Source organism: Amblyomma maculatum, chromosome 2, assembly GCF_055883805.1.
Source record: "Amblyomma maculatum isolate TAMU_Amacu chromosome 2, ASM5588380v1, whole genome shotgun sequence".
Lineage (NCBI taxonomy): Eukaryota > Metazoa > Arthropoda > Arachnida > Ixodida > Ixodidae > Amblyomma > Amblyomma maculatum.
In genome coordinates, this window is record NC_139345.1 from 145,254,611 (window position 1) to 145,276,380 (window position 21,770).

At 44.3% G+C, this 21,770-nt stretch overlaps 1 protein-coding gene across 1 annotated transcript in view; it reads left to right on the forward strand.

Annotated features, from left to right (window-relative positions):
• Positions 1-662: 662 nt before the first annotated feature.
• LOC146200118 (cytochrome P450 4V2-like) overlaps positions 663-21,770 on the forward strand; it is a 34,057-nt gene continuing 12,949 nt past the window's right edge. The window contains exons 1-6 of the mRNA XM_084592872.1: positions 663-912; positions 9,620-9,729; positions 10,404-10,492; positions 15,622-15,821; positions 17,616-17,685; positions 20,366-20,492. Of these exons, the coding sequence (XP_084448998.1) occupies positions 663-912; positions 9,620-9,729; positions 10,404-10,492; positions 15,622-15,821; positions 17,616-17,685; positions 20,366-20,492 (846 nt within the window). The remainder of the gene's footprint in view (positions 913-9,619; positions 9,730-10,403; positions 10,493-15,621; positions 15,822-17,615; positions 17,686-20,365; positions 20,493-21,770) is intronic.

Sequence of the window (21,770 nt, forward strand, 5' to 3'; positions counted from 1 at the left end):
GGGGCTGTAGTTTGCGTGAAACGCTGCCTAATATATTGCTTTTTTCTTCTTACGACTTCTCAGGAAACACTGGTTCTCATTGCACGGATCAAATTAACAGCGGTCTCCTCGCGAAAGGCCTTCCACATGTGTCTAATGCTGCAGAACAACAACGAGAGGTGAAAGAAAAGGGTACAGAGGCCACACATCAGGAAAAAAGCAACTATGTTTATTTCTTGACGTCGCGAGCACTTTGCCCCTGCCTTCCTCGTATTCAACTTCGAAGAACTTATGACAGTCTTAGGAAAACGTTCCACCGCGAGTCGCATTGCTATTATAGTTTTAGGCAAACATCAACTACATCATTGCATCGTACACTTCGCTCCGTACCTAGCTTATAAGCTGCTAAACTCGACGTGAGGCAAGGGTTACTAGAGAGAGTTCGCTTGCAGTGTACGTAGGCAAACGTAGGTCATTTCCCCCCTCCCCCTCCCGAGCACTTTCGCTTCCTTACTTTAATTGCTGTTAAGCGAGTGAACAGAGAGAAAGCGGAGGGGGAACAGTCGGGGGCTGCTGTCAGTGGCCCTCAAACCAAACACCTTATAAAAAGCAGGCGCGGGGCGTCCCGCGGGGAAGGAACGCTTTCTTTTGAGCCGTGCGGGACACGACAGCTTCTCGCGGCGATGATGCAGCTACACCCGCTGGCTTCGGTTGTGCCGGCTGCGTGTGAGCTGGTCACTTGGCAGGCACTCTCGTGGGCGCTCGCTGTGCCCCTCGTGGTTTGGCTCGTGAAGAGCTGGTACCTGCCTTGGCTGAAAGTGTGGTTGGCGCTTAAGCCACTGCCAGGGCCCTCGGATTGGATACCTTTCTGGTACCTGATCTCAGTCTACTGGGCCCGCAGGAAGCAGCTCAGCGCGGATAACTTCACGGCAGGTAAGTGGTGGCGCTGGATAAGTATTGTAATGAAGGTAAGGCAGCAGACGTGCAAACGGATCCTGAATCCGTTTAATCCGTGCGCTCATTTGCTAGCTGACTGGACTCGTAATAATAACCAATGAATTTGTATCTTATGTACTAGTAAACTCGCTAGTGCGATTATATAATTGAGGTTATAAACCCAAGAAGGTATAATAGGTTATATTTTGGACATTTTCATCTAAAACTGATCAATAAGGATGTGACAGGCAACACTGACAAATTCTATTTGTCTAGGAACTTGGTAAAGCGCGGGGAATTCACATGCGCAGACAGAAAATTTTAAATGGACAGAGGAATGAAGCCTAATCTGTGAAGCGAGTGCCCTCGGTCGCGTGATTTTGATCTCGGTGGACGTTCCACTTGTGCCTCATGATGGGCAGTACTGAAACCCTGCGCACAATTCGGTAGCCTCTAGCGGTGCGAGACAAAGCCAAATTAGTCTCGTTTTATGCTAGGGATTTACAGACAAGATACCTCTGCCGAGACGTTGAAAGAAAGACTGCAATCTGAGCGCTTGGAAGACCGTTGACGTAAGTTGCGACTGAAAATTTTTCACGCTATTAATTATTGTTATGTTGGTATCGAAAGGAAGAAATACATGTTGATGCCTCGTTATAACTCTGCGTGCATCACAGCTTCAAAGTACCTCAAAAACTGATATATTTCGGTTGCCTTTTTTTGTTTCAACAAAATACGCAATTGGCCCAAATTGGTTTGGTTTAGTATGTGGGGTTTGACGTCCCAAAGTGACTCAGGCTATGAGAGACGCCATGGTGGAGGACTCCGAAAATTTCGACCACCTGGGGTTCTTTAACGTGCACGGGCCAAATTGCCGTCAGACACTGCTTGTATTAATATCCAATGATGTTACTTTTCTGTGTTACAGTAACCACTTCAGTTTTGTCGGACCGAGAGTTTTTTTATTTGTTTTGTTTTCTTTTGCTTTTTGATGCTATGTTGGCTTGTTTTTTTTTTGTTTTTTTTTGCTGATACTGTTTATGTTTCTTTTATGCATACTCTCTCCTAATGTAATCCTGCTCGGCGCTGTGGATAAATAAATAAATAAATAAATAAGCAACACTGGTCAAAAGGAGATCGCGATGAGACAAGAATTCTAGGACCGACATCCGATTAGTCTGACCGTGCTGCAAATAAAGGTAACAGCAAAAGTAAAACAGCTCAAGGCTTCAGCGTACACACTGGACGCTTAGAGGCAGTAAATTCATGAGCAGTACGTGGTCGATGTGACGGAGATGAAACCTCGGTGGAAGTCTGAGGCTGCGCAGGCAGCAGTGTAGTAAGAGCGTTGAGCAAATGCAGGCGCAGCAAGCAACCTTGAGTATATCTGATCAGTCGACGCAACGCGGCTCCGGAATTGCCGTAAGATCAGTAGATAGATAAACGTTTGTGGAATTACTAGATGAAGTAAGGGCACTAGAGGCGAAGCAGTCGGTGTGAAGGAGACATTGCAAATTTCGATAGCAAGCCGTTGTGCGAGAGCCGAACATTCGGAGATAAAATCATCGGACGAAGGTCCTTCGGTGCAAGGTGACGGCCAGCTCCGACGATCCGCCAAAACCTCTGCAGAGAATCCTGTCGCTTTCGCTTCTGGCTTTCTGACCGGTTTTATAGAATACAGAGACTGATAAATATCAAGCAGGCAAAGAAGAGCGCATCTGAAGGTGCAAAAAAAGCGAGGGAAGCAGAAAAGAAAAATCAGACCACTCTGCAAATCCGGACAGAACTGTAAGAGGCTTGCATCTTCAAGGCGGCGATAACAGGTACAACCGAGTGCGTTCTTAGTTTAATGGCTACTGTGCGAAAAAATAGGTGTTTCGGATCTCAGGATATGAGATGACGTTTGCTAGAAATGTTTCAAATATGTGTGGTGACGCAGTTCATACGTTTTGCCAGGTAATGCATAATGTGGGTGGTATGTGTAGCCCATGTGGTCGAGAATGGCCGCTTACAACGAGGTTTCCAAGCTATCGCACTGTCACCTCTAGGGGCACATAGTTGTAATTTAGTGATTCTGTTCTGAAATCGCGCCAAAAAGGGGCCGACCACCAGTCATCAAGTAACAATAACATCCATCACGTATCCATCCAGAAGTCAAATGCAGGTTCTGCTTTTACTCACCATTTCGGGGGTAAAATATGTGCGTCGGTATCAAATTCTGCGTGCTGATCTCGGAGGCAATGCGTCCCATGTTTTGGGATGTTTATCGCGAGCCTGGATCGACAAGCAAATATCCTCGTCATCACCACCACCACCAGCAGCTTGACCATACACATCATCAGGGCAAACGGCTTTCCATACATTTCCCATAACCCGTCAGCTAACACAGTCCTGTGCCAGCTGCACACAATGAACTCCCGCAAAATCCCTAATCTCCTCCGCCTAGCTACCTTTCTGCCACCCCCTGCTATATATGCCTTTCCTCAAAGTCAAGTCTGTCACCCTAAGGACCATATATGCTAACTTGCCATGCCTGTCACCCTAAGGACCATATATGCTAACTTGTAACGCTGTCTTGGCGTTACATTACCTGCCCAGGCACATTTATTTTCGATTTCTAGTAGAATGTCATTACCACGAGTTTTTTGCTCGACTAATTTGGCAGGCTTCCTGTCTCTTAACGGCACACCACCCACTTTTCGTTCCATAACTCTCTGCGTGGTATTTAATTTAAATTAAACTCTTCTCGTTAGCCCGTACTTTTCTGCCCAAAAAGTGAGTACCGGTAATATATATCTGTTATATATAGTTTCCTCCGGATGATACTGCTAACCTGCCGTTCATGATCTGATAGTACTTTCCGAATGGTCTCTACCCAATCTGATGCTTCTAGCTGTACCCCTTTCGTGATCCGGGTCTATACCTGTCCTAATTTCTTTACTACTTCCAGCGCCTCCCTACATGGCGAACTAAATTAAATAATTGGTTCACAGGAAGGGAAAGGCGCAGTAACTGTCACACTTACTCTCTGGACACCCGAACCGCGCCGTAAGGGAAGGGAGGAAGGTGGGAATGAAAGTGGAAAGAGAGAAAGAGGAGCCGTAGTGGAGAGCTACAGAGTAATTTCGACCACCTCGGGACCTTTAACGTGCGCTGACATCGCACAGCACACGGACGCCACTTCGTTTCGCCTCCATCGAAACGCAGCCGCCGTTGTCGGGTTCGAACCCGGGAACTCCGGCACAGTAGTCGGGCGTCTTACCACTGCACCACCCCGGCGGGGCACATGGCGAACTGCTGCTGTTCCTTTTCGAAGCTTTTGAGCGTTACTCCAGAATTATGCATACTGGTTTAGTCTGCCCGTAGACTAGCGATACGTTTTTTTGTAATCCTTCTTTTTTTATCACGGAAGGCCTCCTTTAATGTCGGATAAACGTCTTCGTGCACAAAAAGTGACAGGCAATCAATCATACCAGCATACAAAAATCCCGCGATAAAATTCTCAGTGCTGTTTACGCTACAGCCGCTGTAATGATTTTATTTTGAACATGCTAAGTACTAATGCGAAATACTAAGTGTGAAATATACATATTATCGTGAGCCCGTCGATTGCGCGGGCAAACGCCTTTCCAAATAACCTTGCTTTTCTCGTCGCAAATGACTGTCTGCTGCCCCTGCTGTGGCTGCATTTTCTTGGAATCCGTTCATGCACATAAGGGGTCGTATCTTAATTTTATACGTTATCCTAGCTAGCCACGAATCGACACATGAAGGATGTCCCCAATGGGTGGCGAGAGATCACCTGAATAAATGCACGTAAATTCGGAGGAAATTGTCCTGTATGCGCATGCATTTGGCTGTCGCTTAGTTTTTTCTCGCGATCTTCACGATAGCTTTCCGCAAGAGGAGCAAGTCGGCTTGTTTTGAATTAAGGTTGCTTTATTGTTGTCATTATCTGGTTATCCTGTGATGTGGATGAGTGGCAACGGACAAGTATTACAAACTAACTCCTAACAAATGAAATTTTGAATATCTTGGAGCACAAGCTGTCCTCTAATTTGCATTGCACTACATAAATATAGAGGTGGTGTGTTAAGCGTTACGTTGGATACAAACGGATTTACCGCGGAATTTGGAACGTTTAGGCATTAAAAGTAAGAGAGAACGCAGCGTAATCATGATTTCGACATCTCCAAATAAGCTTTCAGCATTCTGTATGCGGGATCGAATCCCGGCCTCGGCGGCTGCGTTTCGATGGAGGCGAAACGAAGTGGCGTCCGTGTGCTGTGCGATGTCAGCGCACGTGAAAGATCCCCAGGTGGTCGAAATTACTCCGTAGCCCTCCACTACGGCCCCCCTTTCTCTCTATCCACTTTCAATCCCACCTTCATCCCTTCCCTTACGGCGCGGTTCAGGTGTCCACAGAGCAAGTGTGACAGATACTGCGCCTTTCCCTTCCTATGAACCAACCAACCATTCTGTATGTGGCTTTTACCTCAAGAACGCTGTAAATTTATGGGAAAATAGGAGTCGCGACAAGGAGCGTGAGTTGCGACTGCGGATGAAGCTTACTCCGACGACAAGGAAGGCGACATACAATATGGCGATCACCCTGATATGAGCTCTGCGGACCTAATTAATGCCGGTAGAGCAGTTCGCGACGACCTTCGATGGATAAAGAAAGCAGCTGGGGATATGAAGCGGAAATGGAGCTAAATACTACTCAGCTGACTTTATGCCCAGTGATCGGAGACAACAGGCGTTTATTAAGCTTTAATTCATTCCTTTTTTTAGGAAGGGTAACATGCAGCAATATTGTCGTTTCTTTTTTTTTTTCCCCGCAAATCGATGAGTGAGCGTTCGCAGTCCTTCTTTGGTGGTTGCGCACTTCAAGGACAAAGTTGTAATAAAGCTTTTACAGCAATGTGTTCGTTCAGCCATACAACGTCTGCAATGCCTATAACAGGCATTAGATGCAGTTTATTCCCCTATGGAGCAGCACACATTTACAGTATAGTACTGGGCTCATTTAGCCACATGGGTGCGCGAAAGTGGGGAGACCACGGCACCAAGGCTTCGGCGGCCGGAGCGGCTGCGGGAGCGCATCGCGTCGCTGCTATCTCGCACGGCTCGTTCGCTGCGAAAGTGCCCGGCGTGACCCAAAACTTTCCCTTGCTCTCGGGCTGGCGCTTGTCATGACTAACAAACTTCCAGTGCGGCATCCGTCTAGTCTACTCTGCTGTTGACGGTCACGTCAAAAAGAGCGGCATCGGAAGGTGTTAGAAATAACGCAGTCCCCCATTAGTCAATGGTGGATGGTAACGCTACGTCGATCTACTTGACTCCGCAGCATCAAATGCCATTTTAATTTTAATTGCACCAATGTTTCGTATTTTGCTCCCTGCAGAAGGAATAGCACTATATTTTAAACAGATAGCGTCAGTAAATCCAGGTCGAGAAGTAATTAATGTCCGTCAGCGTCGAAGGCGTCGGTCGTTTGAATACTCGAAGCCTTGAAGAATTGAGCAATCCCGAACCTCCGTTCTGACGGAACTCATGACAGTGATCGAACGATACAGCACAAGGCGTCACCCATTCAGGAGTGAAGATTCTAATAAAAAGGCTCTGAAATGCGCTTTGTGGTTCATGGAGCAAGAAAGATCGCTCTGAATCGCTGATTGGACTGAGTTATATTAGCTGAATTATTTCAATTATATCGCGCAGTCGAGTCAGCTGATCAAGATAAAAACACACCACAAGTCCTTCTGCGGGGAGAAAAATACGAAACGTCGGTGCAATTAAAATTGAAATAGCCTTTGATGCTGCGCCCCGCCGTGGTGGTGCAGCGGTAAGACGCCCGACTACTGTGCCGGAGTTCCCGGGCTCGAACCCGACCACGGCGGCTGCGTTTCGATACGAAACGAAGTGGCTTCCGTGCGCTGTGTACGTTAAAGATACCCAGGTGGTCGAAATTACTCCGTAGCCCAACACTACGGCTCCCATTTCTCTAATTCCACTTTCACTCCCACCTTCCTCCCGTCCCTTACGGTGCGGTTCAGGTGTCCACATAGCAAGCGTGACAGATACTGCGCCTTTCCCTTCCTGTGAACCAATTATTATATTAATATTGATGCTGCAGAGTCAAGTGGATCGAGGCGGCTTTACCATCCACTTCATTCACTAATGCGGGACTGCGCTATTTCCGAACACATTCTGATGCCGCTCATTTTGACGCGACCGTCAACGGCAGAGTAGCCGAATGCCGCACTGGAAGTTGGTCAGTCATGATAAGCGCCCGCCTGAGAGCGAGGGAAAGTCTTGCGTCACGACGGGCACTCTCGCAGCGAGCGAGTCGCACGAGATAGTAGATAGAAGCGACGCGGCGCCTCCCCGCAGCCGCTCCGGCCGCGAAAGCCGCAGTCTAACCACTTTTGCGCACGATGGTACAAATATCTTTAATACTCCTTGTTCATAAAAAGACAACCGCCGCTGCAATAGTCACAGTGCAGGAATCTATTTCTCTATGGAGCAGATCTCTGCACGACATGCGTGACTCAACATCATTGCCACTGATCTAAAGCTAAGTAAATTCCGAAAGAAGATAAACCGTGACGCAAGTACTGTGTAAGGACTGGCGGGGGCACATTGCGACCGGATTGCCGCCGAACGTAGGCCGCATATTCCCAGAAACGGAAGTAAAGCTGCTCGCGGAGGGGCTACATTTGCTGTGACAGCTGAGGATTCTTGTGCAGGGCTTTTATTTTTCCCTGTTTGAGCGAGGCTGCGTTTGCCTTGTCTCAAGGCTGGCAAGCCCGTTCAAAGCTTCAGCGTAAATTACGGGCTGGGAGCTTCGCCGCCATTGCAGCCCCTCTGGCACGTGAATCGTGTTTGCACTCTGGAGCCTTCCAGCGATGACCCTTGCTCACCTCGTACTGAGAAGAGCTCGATTACCTCTACCGCAAAAATAAGCGAGCAGCCAAAAGAAGCGGCGATGTTCCGAGATATCCTCTACAATTGCTTACTTTCTCTGCTTCATTTGCTGAAAAACATGCCAATGAGGAAGAAAAATTGATTTTATATATTTTCTGTTCATTGAACTGCACAATAATAAAATTGAGCAGGTAAGAACTCAAGCAAACATAGTACCAAATGCAGCTCATAGGCAGTCCACATCTATTTCTTGCAACTGACTTGTTAGCACTCATTCATTTATTTGTTATAATATTGCGCAGCCATTTCCGCGCTATAGTATTCGGCGACAATCAAAACGACATTCGCATGAGGGTAGTATACGTAGTTTGTGTACTACCATGAGGATACTATATAGAGTTAGTGGAGAGACTAATACATATAATCTACGTAACCATCAATGTTTCGCGCTTCTTTGCAAGCTGACTACATAGTTAATGTTTACTATTTGAGCCTTAGACAATACAACATTGGCATATTCGCCTGAAAATCTTCACATAAAATAAATAGTACTCAGTGGTGATATTTTCACACTGATACTTTTATATTTCTAGTATTTGCGTTCTTGTTCTGTGTTCAAGTGAAATCCTCAGCTTCAGGAACACTAATGGCGTCAGCAACGGCTGTTGATCAGTAATTTCGTCACTAACACTTTATTAGTAAAATAGGAAAAGTTATTGATCAGGATTTTTTACGGGCTGCCGTTTCTGTCGCCATATGGCTAGTTTCGAGCACAGTGCGGGCAACGCGTACCTGAGTGATGACAAACTGCCTACAGTATATATCGTTCTGAGGGGCTCTATAAGAACGCCGAAATGTTATTTCTTCAAGATGGACACAGATTGCTACTTACTGCGCCATAAAACTGATTATAGTGATTCGCATCTCTATATATATAGCTGTCTAGATGAATACGACGTGTTTGCAGGCATTGTATTAAATTTTGCTTTGCCTAGTAGTAGCAGTCTCGCAATTTAATTTCCTTTCTTATTGCTTGCGTTTTTAATCGCTATTAAGGCACATTGCTTCTGTCTGCATATTACATGAGGCTGCACTGCACATTTTGCAGTGTACTTCCATGGTGTGCAGGTTGTGATGTGCAGAAGGCGTGTCAGCTCTTTTTCGTTTTTTTTTTCTTTTGCCTTGGACAGCAAGCATCATTCTATCCATGCTGAAGGCCCTGCTTATCCTTTCATATTCTCAGCTATATATATATATATATATATATATATATATATATATATATATATATATATATATATATATATATATGTTTGTGTGTGTGTGTGTGTGTGTGTGTGTGTGTGTGTGTGTGTGTGTGTGTGTGTGTGTGTGTGTGTGTGTGTGTGTGTGTGTGTGTGTGTGTGTGTGTGTGTGTGTGTGTGTGTGTGTGTGTGTGTGTGTGTGTGTGTGTGTGTGTGTGTGTGTGTGTGTGTGTGTGTGTGTGTGTGTGTGTGTGTACCAGACACTTTGCCTTTGGCGCTCACTAAATCCGTACATTCGTGAGAAACTTCGCGAAAACTGCGCATATGCTACCTAGACACGTAGTAGCAGCCATTTCCCCATCAGTGGGGAGGAGGACATACGTTGATCTTGGATCCTATACGACTCTAATTTCCATTGTCAGCAGAGATGACATGACGTTCAAAGTGATACATTCTATGGATCATGTAGGGGAAAAGGAAAAAACACCTTCGTTTTGTTTTCTCTTTCTTTTTATGCACATTGCTCACAGCAATATTCAGCGCTGTGTGCGAGTTGAGCAAGGAATACGAGGGGAAGACGTTCAAAAGCTACCTCTTCCTGACGCCCATCGTTGCAATACACACGCCTGAGGCAGCACAGGTGAGCGACCATCCGTTTAGCACTCTGCTAATTTGCTACAGATTGGCTGTTTTATTTCATTGTGTGTGAAGTGGGTTCTATATTGGCTGTAATAAGAGCCACCTATAAGAACCGGCGGCCTTTGTTTCAATGCAGTCGCTTGCGGAGTGGGAGAGGCTATGCGTGAGACAATATTTCAAGTGTAATGGGCGTTCAAAAATGCATGCAGTACCGATCTATCTCTGCACCAGAATACTGCCATGACGTTGTACATTTGTAAAATACGACCGTTTCTTCGAGTTTGTTATGCACGGGCTGACACTTCAGCTTACACATAGCCCGAGACGCGGGATGTGTTCGTTCTCGTCAGCCAGTCGCATTTAGTGTGTGTACATAGTCCCCCAAAATAAAATCCTCTCTACGTTTATTAAACCTAACCTTACATTTACAGCAATTTTTTGTCCGCGCTTATTATGGAGGTAAAATTACAGGACGAAAACAGTCTTGCTTTCAGCAAAAATAAAGAGCAGCATATTGCGACAATAACGTAATGTCTAATATCTCTTGCGGACAAAAATAATACCCTGGTGTTAGCAGAAAAAGGCTTCGATCATACCGCGAAATATTCAGCTCAACAAATACGAGAACTGCGCTTAATGAGTAGCTAACCTGTAGAATGTTCCAAATTTTTTCAGGCTGTTCTCACAGGCAAGGTGAAATCAGACAAGCCTGTTCTGTACCGGTTCCTGAAGCCCTGGCTAGGCTATAAGAGCCTTCTTATGATGTGAGTGAGTCCGGAACATTCTCACTCGTACTCCAGCATGCGCTCTTTGAATGGCACAAAGCTTTTAAATGCTAATATGCCAGCCTAAACTACTAACTTTCTTTGGAATCAGTAGGGGCGTAAAGTTGCAAGGAATATTTCCGGCAACATTGTTCCGGAGACAGTAAATAACTGCCACGAGAGTGCGAATTAAATTCACGTCTGCTTTTTTATTCAAGCAATTCGCATCTTAACCAGCAATCATTTTAAAACATTGTCCAGTTCGTCACGGAAACCAGAATAAATGCATTTGATGTGGTCTTACTGAGGAATTTCTTTGTATTTTCTTATAGTACCGGCACAGAGAAGCTAGAACTTGCGGGGACATTTAACTTCACTTTAAAGGTACAATGCAAGGATATTTACTAAATCTAGATAACTCGTGTGTACAGTTGATATTCAGCCAATCGACTCCGCAACTCAGACATTTCTAATGCAGCTATTTTTAATGGGCAATTAAAAAAAAAAAAAACTTAAGTCGCAGCAGTGCACCACCGCTCGCCGTCCTACGCAATCCCGTCAACGTCACTTTGGCGTGCCCAATAAACAGGCGAAGTCGGACAGCCCCGTTGACATCTACGGACGGGGACGACTAAGAAAGCACTGAGGTGTGGCCAGGAGAAACTCTTCCAAAATTGTAAATTATAACAGATAAGCACAGCTTTCGATTCTTACTCGAATACTTACAAACCACCTCTACGGACTTGCTGCATTACAATATGATTATAAGCATGCAGTGTCAGTGCCGCGTTAAAGCACCCCAGGTGGTTAAAAGTTCCGAAGCCCTCCACTACGGTGTCTCTCACATAGCCCGAGTCGTTTTGAGACGTTAACCCCATAAAACCAGTGATTTTGTACGACTGGCAACTTGCTAAAAGCGAGAGAAGTTGCCGCGTGTGGCAGTTACGGTAGCACAAATGAGTATGGGCGCCATAGTACGTCATGGACGACTCGACCTATTTTTTGTGACACGGACTCTCACCGCCGGTGTGATTGTCCCCACAACACGGCGACTAACACTATTGCCCTAATATCTAGGAAAATCATCGACCATGACGCCTACTGAGTTGCTGTAGAAGCATTCAATTACTCGCGTTTCAGACGTCGAACACTCGACGGTGCTAGATAAAGAAGACCTTAGTTCCTCTTCTGCTGTTCTACGAATTAACAACTCACCTAAATCAATGACCTGCTCCAAACAAATGATATGCAGTGGTGTCTTCATAGACTAGACCTTGCAAAGGTAAAAAATCTAGACAGAGGAAAAAAACAAAGGTTTCCAAGGCGCAGTAATGAAGGGCGAGCTGTTCGTGGGCTGCACGCAAGCGTTGGGTCGACAAACGAGGAAGATAAGCGTCTTCACTTGCGTTCTGACGTGGGAGAGGTCAGCTTTGAGAAGCGCCTTGGTCCGCAGCTGCACGTGTGTTTCGACTCAGTGTATGCACCTCTGGCCTTGTCAAACATCGGGCGTGGTGTGAGGAAAACATTTGAGCAAAAAGGGCGTGTGAAACCGGGCTATACGCAGGGCCACACTTATGCAGGACGGCAGAAATGGAAGCGACGTTTGGATGGGAGGTCACCAGATTGCTTGAAAATTGCGTCGTAAGGAATAAAGCAATTTCTGAAGGTTCCTACTCGAGGAATTGATGTCGACAAAAATAGTGATTAAATGCAATCTGTTCCAGCAGACCAGGTAGCATTCGCTACCAACTTAGGTACCAGTGAAAGCATGGTGCAATGAGGGACCGGTAACTACAGCAGTCGTTGAATTTCTCAAGCGCTTGCAGTACTGATCGGTTATTACATTTCCTGGCCGCTCGGCTTTCGACATCTGTATAGAGGAGGCTGCCACTTCGAAAAGAAACTTACGTTACCTGTGTCACATTAGTTCGGCTTGGACGCGTATTTCGTGGGGAAATTGTCCTTGCTTACCTTGTGCCTATTTCTGCCTGAATAATAATAATAATAAAAAACTGCCAGAAAAAATTATTCTTTTCAAAGCAGATTACATTGCCAGAAATAAAGGTTTCATTCTTTAAATGTTCTTAAATGTAAAGACAAGTGTGATTATATATAACATAACGATCCCTTTTTGCTTTGTGGCTCTTTTTGTTGTTTTTAACTCGTCGCGAACACCTCGCGGGCAGGCTTCAGTTTTGATAAGGGTGCAACGATTCGAGTATGCCGCTCTTAACAACACTTTTAAATTTTCATTTCATGCTAGAAACATGAGCTAATGTAACCAGTTACCGAAACATAATTTCGACACTGCCATTACTGAAACATTTATTGCAAACTTCAACAAAATGCGTATTTGATGTTCTTGTAATCCTGTGTGCGATTTCGTTTGCCCTGATATGACGCAGTTGATGCTTGTTGTATGGTGTATACCTTTTACTATATGTAAATGCTTCGTGCTCACTTCTGCTTGGAATCATGTTACTCTTCGGTATTGTTAAAATTAATAACGAATAATTATTTGAGTGATTTTAACAATACCGAATAGTCTTACGAATCCAAGCAGGAGTGAGCCCGAAACATTTACATATAACAAAAGGTATACACCACACATTAAGCATAGACATTAATTAATTAATTAACTGAAGCGATGCCGTGGAAGCTTAGGCATGTTGATTTGTCAGCATCGGTACGGCGCAAGAGTCGAGCTTGAGATGAGTACAGGCACATAACGCTAGACTTACAAGTGATCTTTATTCACGGTTAGACGCTGCCTGAGTACTGTGGCAAACAGTCTCGAAATAAAATGCACACGCAACTAAAAATGACTAGCATGGGAAGACAATAGCTCTACATTTCGTAATGGAGGAACATATGAACCTGGAGAAGCCATTCATATGTATGAAAAAAAAAAAAAAAAGAATCCTCGGGCTAAGCCTGAAAATCTTCTTCACCACTAAACAAATTAGCTATATCTGGGTTGTCTCTTTGCAGCAGTAGTTACTGAAGATGACACACGATAAAAGAATGTCACATTGTTCCTCGAAGACAAGCTGGAACGTTTGTCTATTGAATATCCTTATCACGTAAAAAAGCTCTAACCAGGTTTTAAGTTTTGCGGTAAATGTTATCTTGCTTCATCCCCATAAATGATCTACATCAATATCTTCCTTTAGCTCGACATTTTCAATCTGGATAGTGTCTGTCTACATAAAAGAAAATGGCGTCGCAGTGACCTATATGTAGTTAGTTAGTTAGTTAGTTATATGGAGTTTTATGGCGCATAAGCTCTGACCTATATGTAGTTCTGCTCCTAAGTGACATTTATCTCATGCGCTATGACACACAGCTAGAAAATGCAATTGCGGAACGTGCTTTTAGATCTTTAGATAATTTTCTACATTTTGGTTGGGAGATGTTCAGTCGCTGAGACAGAGTTCTCGGTCTCGAAAGTTTTATCGATTCTTTTTCGTAGTGCCTTGAGCCGCTTGTTTTGAATTTCGCACAAAAGGTTCCTAGACATTTCCACGCGTTTCTCTGGCTACCACGCGTGCCAGCAAAGCGAGTCAAGTAGCCAGGAGGCTCTAACTCGATTCACGTCAACGCATTCTAAACTTGTTAAGCATAGTATTGCTAAATCATACTTTCGTAGCACACCAGAGAAATCGTCCAGGCAAGCAGTGCAAGATAGCTTTCGTAATCAGGCGCACCAGGACGCCCAAATTATCTTTTAATCTCCAATTTAGACCATAGAAAGGAAAACCAAACAAAAATAAGAACTAGAAATGCCGGTTTTGTTCCGTACTTACACATTGTTTCAGAGGACCTCAAGGGTCTGGGTTCACGTTTCAAGGTGAATGTTGTTCTTCCTTCATCGATAAGATGTCCGTGCTTCGTCATGTGGCTAATTCTTTATACGTAGGAAAAGCGGTCTGCACCAAGAAGCAAAGTCGTACAATGCGCTAGAAATAATATATATATCAGCTTCTGTTGTCACGAGGCAAGCACTACACGGGATAAATAGGCAGACGTCTCAATGACTGCCTAACGGAACGCAATAATAACATGAGGAACATTGGGGCCGGTTATCTTGGCAATTCATTGCGGAGACTGCACGAAAAATATGAATGAGGAAAAAAAAAGAGCTTCTCCTGTTTTCAACAAGCGCGCAGATGTGAAAAGTATGTCAAAATCACCAGAGAAATAACTGAAGCCTACGAAATACACAGACACCAAAACCAGTACGCAAGTGTAGCATCAGCAGCTTTGTCGAAAATATGAACTACGTATTGTTAAAGATCGACTGGAAAATGCGCACAGCTAATCATATGTCACTGTTGCAACGTGCAGAGGTTTCATGCCATTCTTGTCCTCTTTTGTTGTGTGTGTAGTTTCTTTGTTGCGTGTGTAGAGTGTTGGACACAGTGCTTAGGCAGCGGCTAACCCTCAATAAAAACAAATTGTATGTCAGCGCCATGTGTGTGTGCTCGTCTAGTCCTGGTTTCTGACTCTGTGCCGATGTTGGTGAAGTCTTGATGATCGATAGGCTAGATCCACTCATAAAGAGGCGGAACCAGCCATTCACAACGAGAGAAAGCAGTGGTAAAGGACACTTGTTCATGAGTTTACCGCCATCATTTGCATTTAGGAACAAAGGCATTAGGGCTGCTACAGAATAACTATCTGTGTCGGGTTGTTTTTAGTTCTCGCGCGTTCTTTCCTTAATAATATTTTACACTCACGTTTTCGAATGACTTCGCTGACAGCTACTTTCGGGAACCATAACTCATGTACTGGAGTAAAGACCACACCTTTTTGAAATTTTGGCCGGATACAGAGTTTGCGCGAAAGTGGAATTTTACAATTAAATATTTTTCGCTTCTAGCTCTTTTTAGCGGCTCCTTATTCAACACAAAGGCTAGCCTTTATATCTTCCTTTCGATTTTGCGACGGCCGTAAATGCTGGGACAGGTTTGTTTGTTTTATTTACTGAGCGTCCAATGGCAAAACGAGCTAAAAGCACTGAGAGAAGGGTTCCGCCTTCGGGACAGTTCAGAACTTGTCCTAATTCTCGCCCGTGAGTGTAGACGTCACATTCTACTTGTTAGATGGCGGTTTCTTTTGTATTCCAGCGGAGGTGATGCCTGGAAAACCAAGCGCCGTGTATTTTCGCAAGCTTTCCACACAAATGCCATGGATGGATATCTGGGCTCAATGCGCGAGAACGCTGACTGCCTGATTGCACGAATCGAGCAGCTCCTCAAGGAGTCACCCGAAAAGCCTGTAGTCTGCCTAGAGAACGTTCAGAAGTGCTCCCTGGACATCATAGGACGTAAGTATGCAGAATAGAGGTGCGTACTTGTTTATTGCTCATCACTGGCGAAAACAGCGCCAGGCATGGAGATGTTCGGGGACTCTTCCGTCTCCGTCCACGTGCCTTGCACTGTTTTAATCAAGAAAGTACGCAGTTCCTCAGCTAGGAAGAGCGTTTAGGCCGTTCACTCGAAATCACTGTTCCGCTTTTCTGAAAGAAAATTCTTGCATTGCCGGTTAACATGCACGCAAAGTATACAGTGTGCCGGAAAAGCAACTCAAGGTCAGAGTTGCCACGTTTGCGTGTAACAAAGGGCTACACGAAACTCCAATGTTGAGCACGCAAAGCGGCAACGGGATATCCTTTCTATTCATATTTTTGTAAGCAGTTTAGGTCTGCAAACAGCAGTTCTCAAAACTCGCATTTAGCACGCCGCTGCTGTGAGCATTGATTACGAGCAGGGCAGGCATGGACTGCGCACAATAGTTCACGTCGTATGTCTATGCTTCGAGCATTTCTTGCTTCATATATGCGTGTTTTATTTTTATGTTGACCAAGAAACACTACTCTAAACTTTAATTACTTCCTCTCACTACTTTAATAAATAATTTATGACGCATATGGTTAGCTAAATGTACGAGCAAAGCTTACATTTGATATTATTCACACCTTACTCATGAAGGCCATCTGCTGCGATCTAAGCTGCTGCGCAGAAGCTTTATACTCCAATATCAAATCTCACGGCCCTGAAAAATGAAAGAGGCGCGGGAAGGAACATCGCCAGTATGGCGAGAAAGCGTTAATGGCTCCCATGTTCGACGACCCTTGCGGATCATCTGTTGGGTATACAGTCTAGAGCGATTTGAAAGTTATCGCTCGAGCGCCGACCAGACCATCGTTTCAGGCGTCTAGCAGCCGGTTTCGGAACAGGGAAAATCACGACTTCACATTCTTCTCTCCCTCGTTCGCTGTTCCAGGCTACAACCATCGCCCCCGCGACAAGCTCACCACCATTTCTTTTCATTCTAAGGTTTCCATTAGTTGCGATAAAGTGTGGACTTGGTTACCTCTTATCTTCGCGGACGATAACAAACATTGGGGCAAATAAGTCACGTGTATTTGATCAATGTCTATTCGCTAAAACAATAACAAAACAAATTAAAAGATGTTCGCCCTGAATGGAAGTGGTGACTGCCTAAGGAACCGCAAAGAAAGTGAACGCATATGGCCTGATAACTCCCTCGATTACCCTCCAATCGCGCTAGGCTGTACATGCACATGATGCCAGTTCAATAAATAATGCTCTGATTTGTGCCGCTGGTATCTTAAGGGCGCTGATAAGCATCCAGTCTGAAGCTTAAGGACTCCCGACATCATGCTTAAGTCCACCCGCCGTAGATATAGAGCCCTGCTATCACCGAGCGGTGCGAATATATATGCCTCGGTGGTCAAAAAGCAGCATGTCTGATTCGGGATCTATAGGTCCCTGGTTCGATTCCCGTCTCAACCTGTCACCTCGAACAAACTACACGAGTTGGCTGCGCCTGCCAATTTGGTCATGTCACATGGATTCGTGACGTCCCACTATCCGCCGACCACTCAGGGCCATGGCCATGTCACGTGATAGCTACCATTCGTGATCTTTAGCTGGCAACACCGGCTCTAACGCTGACGCTGAAGTTTATGCAGAATGGGACACTTACTGCTATCGCGTCGAATTTAAGCGTGCAGTTCTAAAGCAGCAAGACCGCATTACAACGTTCAGGTAATTGCTGGTGCCTTGGACACATTTCATCCTTCTATTCAACGCAGGTTTTGCGCTGGGTGTGGAGCTCGGTGTACAGAAAGAGGCGCATGGAAACTACGGCACTTACTTTAACTTGTGAGTCCAGGTGTTCAATACCCTTTCATTGGTGTTCTGCTCGCTAATGGGAAACCGAAGAGTGCAACCCTCCCGAAACTTATTTACGCCTTGCACTGTATTTTCCCAGTGCGCTTCCCTTAACAGCAAATTCCTGCTGGCAGTAAGAAGGAAATGAACTGCCCTTTTGGTGTTAGGGAAGTGCCCACAATTAAGGTTACGCTAATTGCTTGACGTGCATGTGTAAAAAATGCCGAGTGAATGTGGATGCAGTGTCGGTGGGCAGGGGAACAAGTCCAACGAGAAAGATCGGTCATTTTTGAAAACATTGTTCTTTATTTTGGTGTTTCATGTCTATGAACTATAAGCAATTTTTGCGTGACTGCGAAGCACACAAAAACTAGACTATTGAAAATAAAGAGAGGGCTGTCGTTATTTATATGCATATTATTTGATGAAAACGCCGCCTTCCTCAGTTCATAACAGAGTAACTATAAGTTTTCTTCTTTCCCCAAGGACATGACGCCATAACGGCTGTGTTGAAAATTACTAAACAATAAAAGAAATAAACATAAATTTTCTAGGTGTAGAGTCCTCGGAACCAATACAGAATATTTAGGCTCGAATCTAGAGTTTCATGACGAAGACTGCAGTGAACTATAATCAAAGTTTTCATTTTCGGTCATGCTCGGTCAGGGCAGGTCAACTGGGAGTCCAGTGCCTTTTGAAATCAATTCTAATTCTCCGTTTATTAATGCAAAAGCATTACTTTGCTATGTTCACAGATTTCTGTTCGCAAACCGCGTCCGCAGATAGCGTCCGCAGATAGCGTCCGCAGATAGCGTCTGCAGGCCGCGTCCGCAGGCCGCGCCCACAGGCCGCCTCCGCAGGCCGCGTCAGCAAAATCGTGTTTGCAGCAGCTGTGAGTAATTGAGAAGTGGTAGAAGCTAATGAGTGGTATCAATCGATAGAGGGTGACATAATATTCGTTCGAGAAAATAATTAGGCCTATAAGTTACTTAGGTAACTAATTAGAGGCAAAAATATTAAACTCAAGCCCAAAATGGTCTCATTAGCCAATGGCTTGGCGCCACATTTGAATGTTTCAAATACTGAAGTGGTTAATTAAATCAGCAAATTAAGGTAACGTCAAGGGTGTGACGTCACGCAACCGGAAGTAGAGCCGAAAAAGCGCAAAGGAAGGGTTTGGAGCTCAATTTGAAAATACCGAAGACTAAAATGGGTAAACAAGAAGTGAATTAATAGTAGAGCCTAAAAATGGGCATAGGAAGGGATTGGCGTGCTATTTGAAAGCAACAAAGAATAAAATGAGCAATCAAGAAGTGAATAAAGCAACTAGAAACAACCACAAGCAACCAACAGCAGCATCCGTGCTTTCGCATTACTCCAATGAAGATTCGCCAGTGATCTTTAATTTTTGCTTCCCCTACGCCATCAACGTTCTCAACTTTATCGCATTACCTGCGTCACCACTGTTGCTAGTCGCGCGTTCCAACCTTTCACCAAGCATTCACAGGACACAACAGTTCATCAGACCTGCGCATCGCATGCGCTGCCCAAATGTATTCTTATTTATGAATTTAGCCGACCTATTCAGCCAACTTATAATCTTGTTGTACAAAGCACAACGCTATCTGCACGTCTCTTATAGTGTCGCGTAGTGTGTCGCTGTATTCTTAGTTGTCCTCACTACTTTAATTTCAACGTCTTCTTTGCTGTCCTCGAAAATTAGAAATATGAAGTGCTAACAGTATATACAGGCGGGTAATTGTTGCTGCATTTTCCAAAATTTTATGCATGAGTCAGGATCGCGCGAAACGAAACCGCATTCATTACTACTCCCTGGGCAATCCTTTCGAGAAGTTACCAATTTCGGGTCCCTAATATGGCTCACTCCACATTAATTTTACCAACAATGATGGGAGGGTGCAGTTCACGTCATTGATTCTTCACTGTGATACTTTGGATGACATTAGGAAATCGAAAATGTTTCCAGGCTCACTATTGAGAATAATGTTTAGGGAGATGCATTGTAAAAAGAGAGAGATTATACCTTCATGGTCTAGCATTTAGAAGTAGTATTTTATCGCTCGCGTCCTTCGCGGACTGCTTCAGTAGCACCGGCCCGACAGCTGATGCTGAAGGAGATATTTTATAATGCACCAGGTGTTCTCGCTAAATGTATACCAGGTTTTAAAATGAGCACAAAATACTCTATCAACAGTATCTGTGTGTTGTTTTTCTTCCAAACATACCTGGTGTAAAGAAGAATGTGAAAATTGTCCTGCTCAGCTAACTTTTTAATGTCGTTGATGATATAACTATAAGCGATTGTAAGCTGTCTTCAGTCGGCTGGCTGAATAGTGTAATGCTGCTTTGATTGATTAGCGGTTATTTTCGGAAACAATCGCAGGCGCAAGGATAAGGTAAGTTAGTCGGCCGTCAGGGCTTTAGGTATTTGGCACCTTTCTTTTTGAGGATTATAATATTGTGCCTGTATAATTCCATTTCTCTTGCGCACTTCAATAGTGCTGAGCGAACATATTTTGCTAAGAAAGCTAAATATACATTATAAAGCGAAATACCGTATACTCATATGTTACCCTCAATGCGCAAATTCTAATATTTGCCATGGTACTCTCTTGCGTAACCTCAACATCCTTTTCTCATTTGATTGCAGGCTGACAGTCTTGATAAGCACGCGGACTTTCCAACCTTGGAACTGGCTAGAAGCAATCTACTACTGCTCTCCTAACGGACAGCTTTTTCGGAAGACTTTGCGAAAGATTGAAGAAATCGTCCAAGGCGTATGTGATTGCTGATTTACGCTTTTTCCCCGGATAGAGACATTTACTTTTCATATTTTATGGCATTAAGGGATTTGGGCTTGATGACGGCGCTGGCTACTCCTTTTCACAAGTTCAAGAAATCACTCGTATTTGCTATATCAGCCTGACGAAAGGTAACTTAACTACAACATCGCAGTACCGATTCAAAACAGGTGACAGCAGAAACAATAATAATGAGCAAGCTAAATCGCTCCGGATACAAAGTAATCGAAAAACACTTACCGAGGACATTACAATGGTAACAATAAGCAAGATATACGGACTTCTCAATATGCAACGATGAATAATTAAAGAAATAGGCAAGGACATACGGATATAATGACAACGAAGACACATGGATGTTAACATTAAAAATGGCTGTCCAGCTACAATACCAAATATGCTGTAATAATTTTATTATTGTAAATGAACACTAAATATTGTTGCGAAGAAGAAGGTCGGCAGTGGCGCGAGAGGAGCCCTCGCGTTAGGCCAGGCATTAAATCATCGTTCATCATGTCGCCATGTTGTGCCGTCCTCTTTGCTTGTCAGCACGTAACAGTATATTGGGGACATTCCACATGGCATTAATGAAGAGGTGTAGCCGCTCTAACGTGGAAGTAACTCGTGATTCTCAAGGTTGCCGCTGACCTCTCGGAAATCATTTTAGCGCCATTAGTTCTCGTTGTTGCAGCGCATACGTCGGTCGCGGGATTAATAACTGTTGGAGAAATTTTTGGTCAAAAGTGCTAAGGTCCGTCGTCAACTGGGTCCTGGGGTGTTTGTGATATGAAAAAGTCAAATAATCGGTGAGCGACCTCCTCGTCTTTATGGCCGTAAAGTCATTATTGGCTGTGTGCGCGGCAAATTTTATGTAGAAAGCTTTGTATTTAGGCGTCTTTCGAACGTAAGCTATCAATTATAGGTGTCTCAAAATTCAGTTTATATATAATTTAATATTAAGCGGTATGAAATTGAGATAAAGACATTGATATCTTGGCTGAAACGAATCATGTCGCTCATTTCAATATACACTGACCTACACAAATGGCGCATTAACGGGCGGACAGAAGGGAAATCATTAGTGGGTGCTTATCAAGCTACTGCGAATTCTTCGGTGTATACGGAAATAAAGAAATGTCGGGCATAATTGGAAAACTATGTATGCGGCACTTCAGGAGCACTATAAAATGCTTTAAGGTTTCATGTTCTGGCCTCGTATTCCAAGGTACTGAATTTGCTCGGTAATTTAATGTT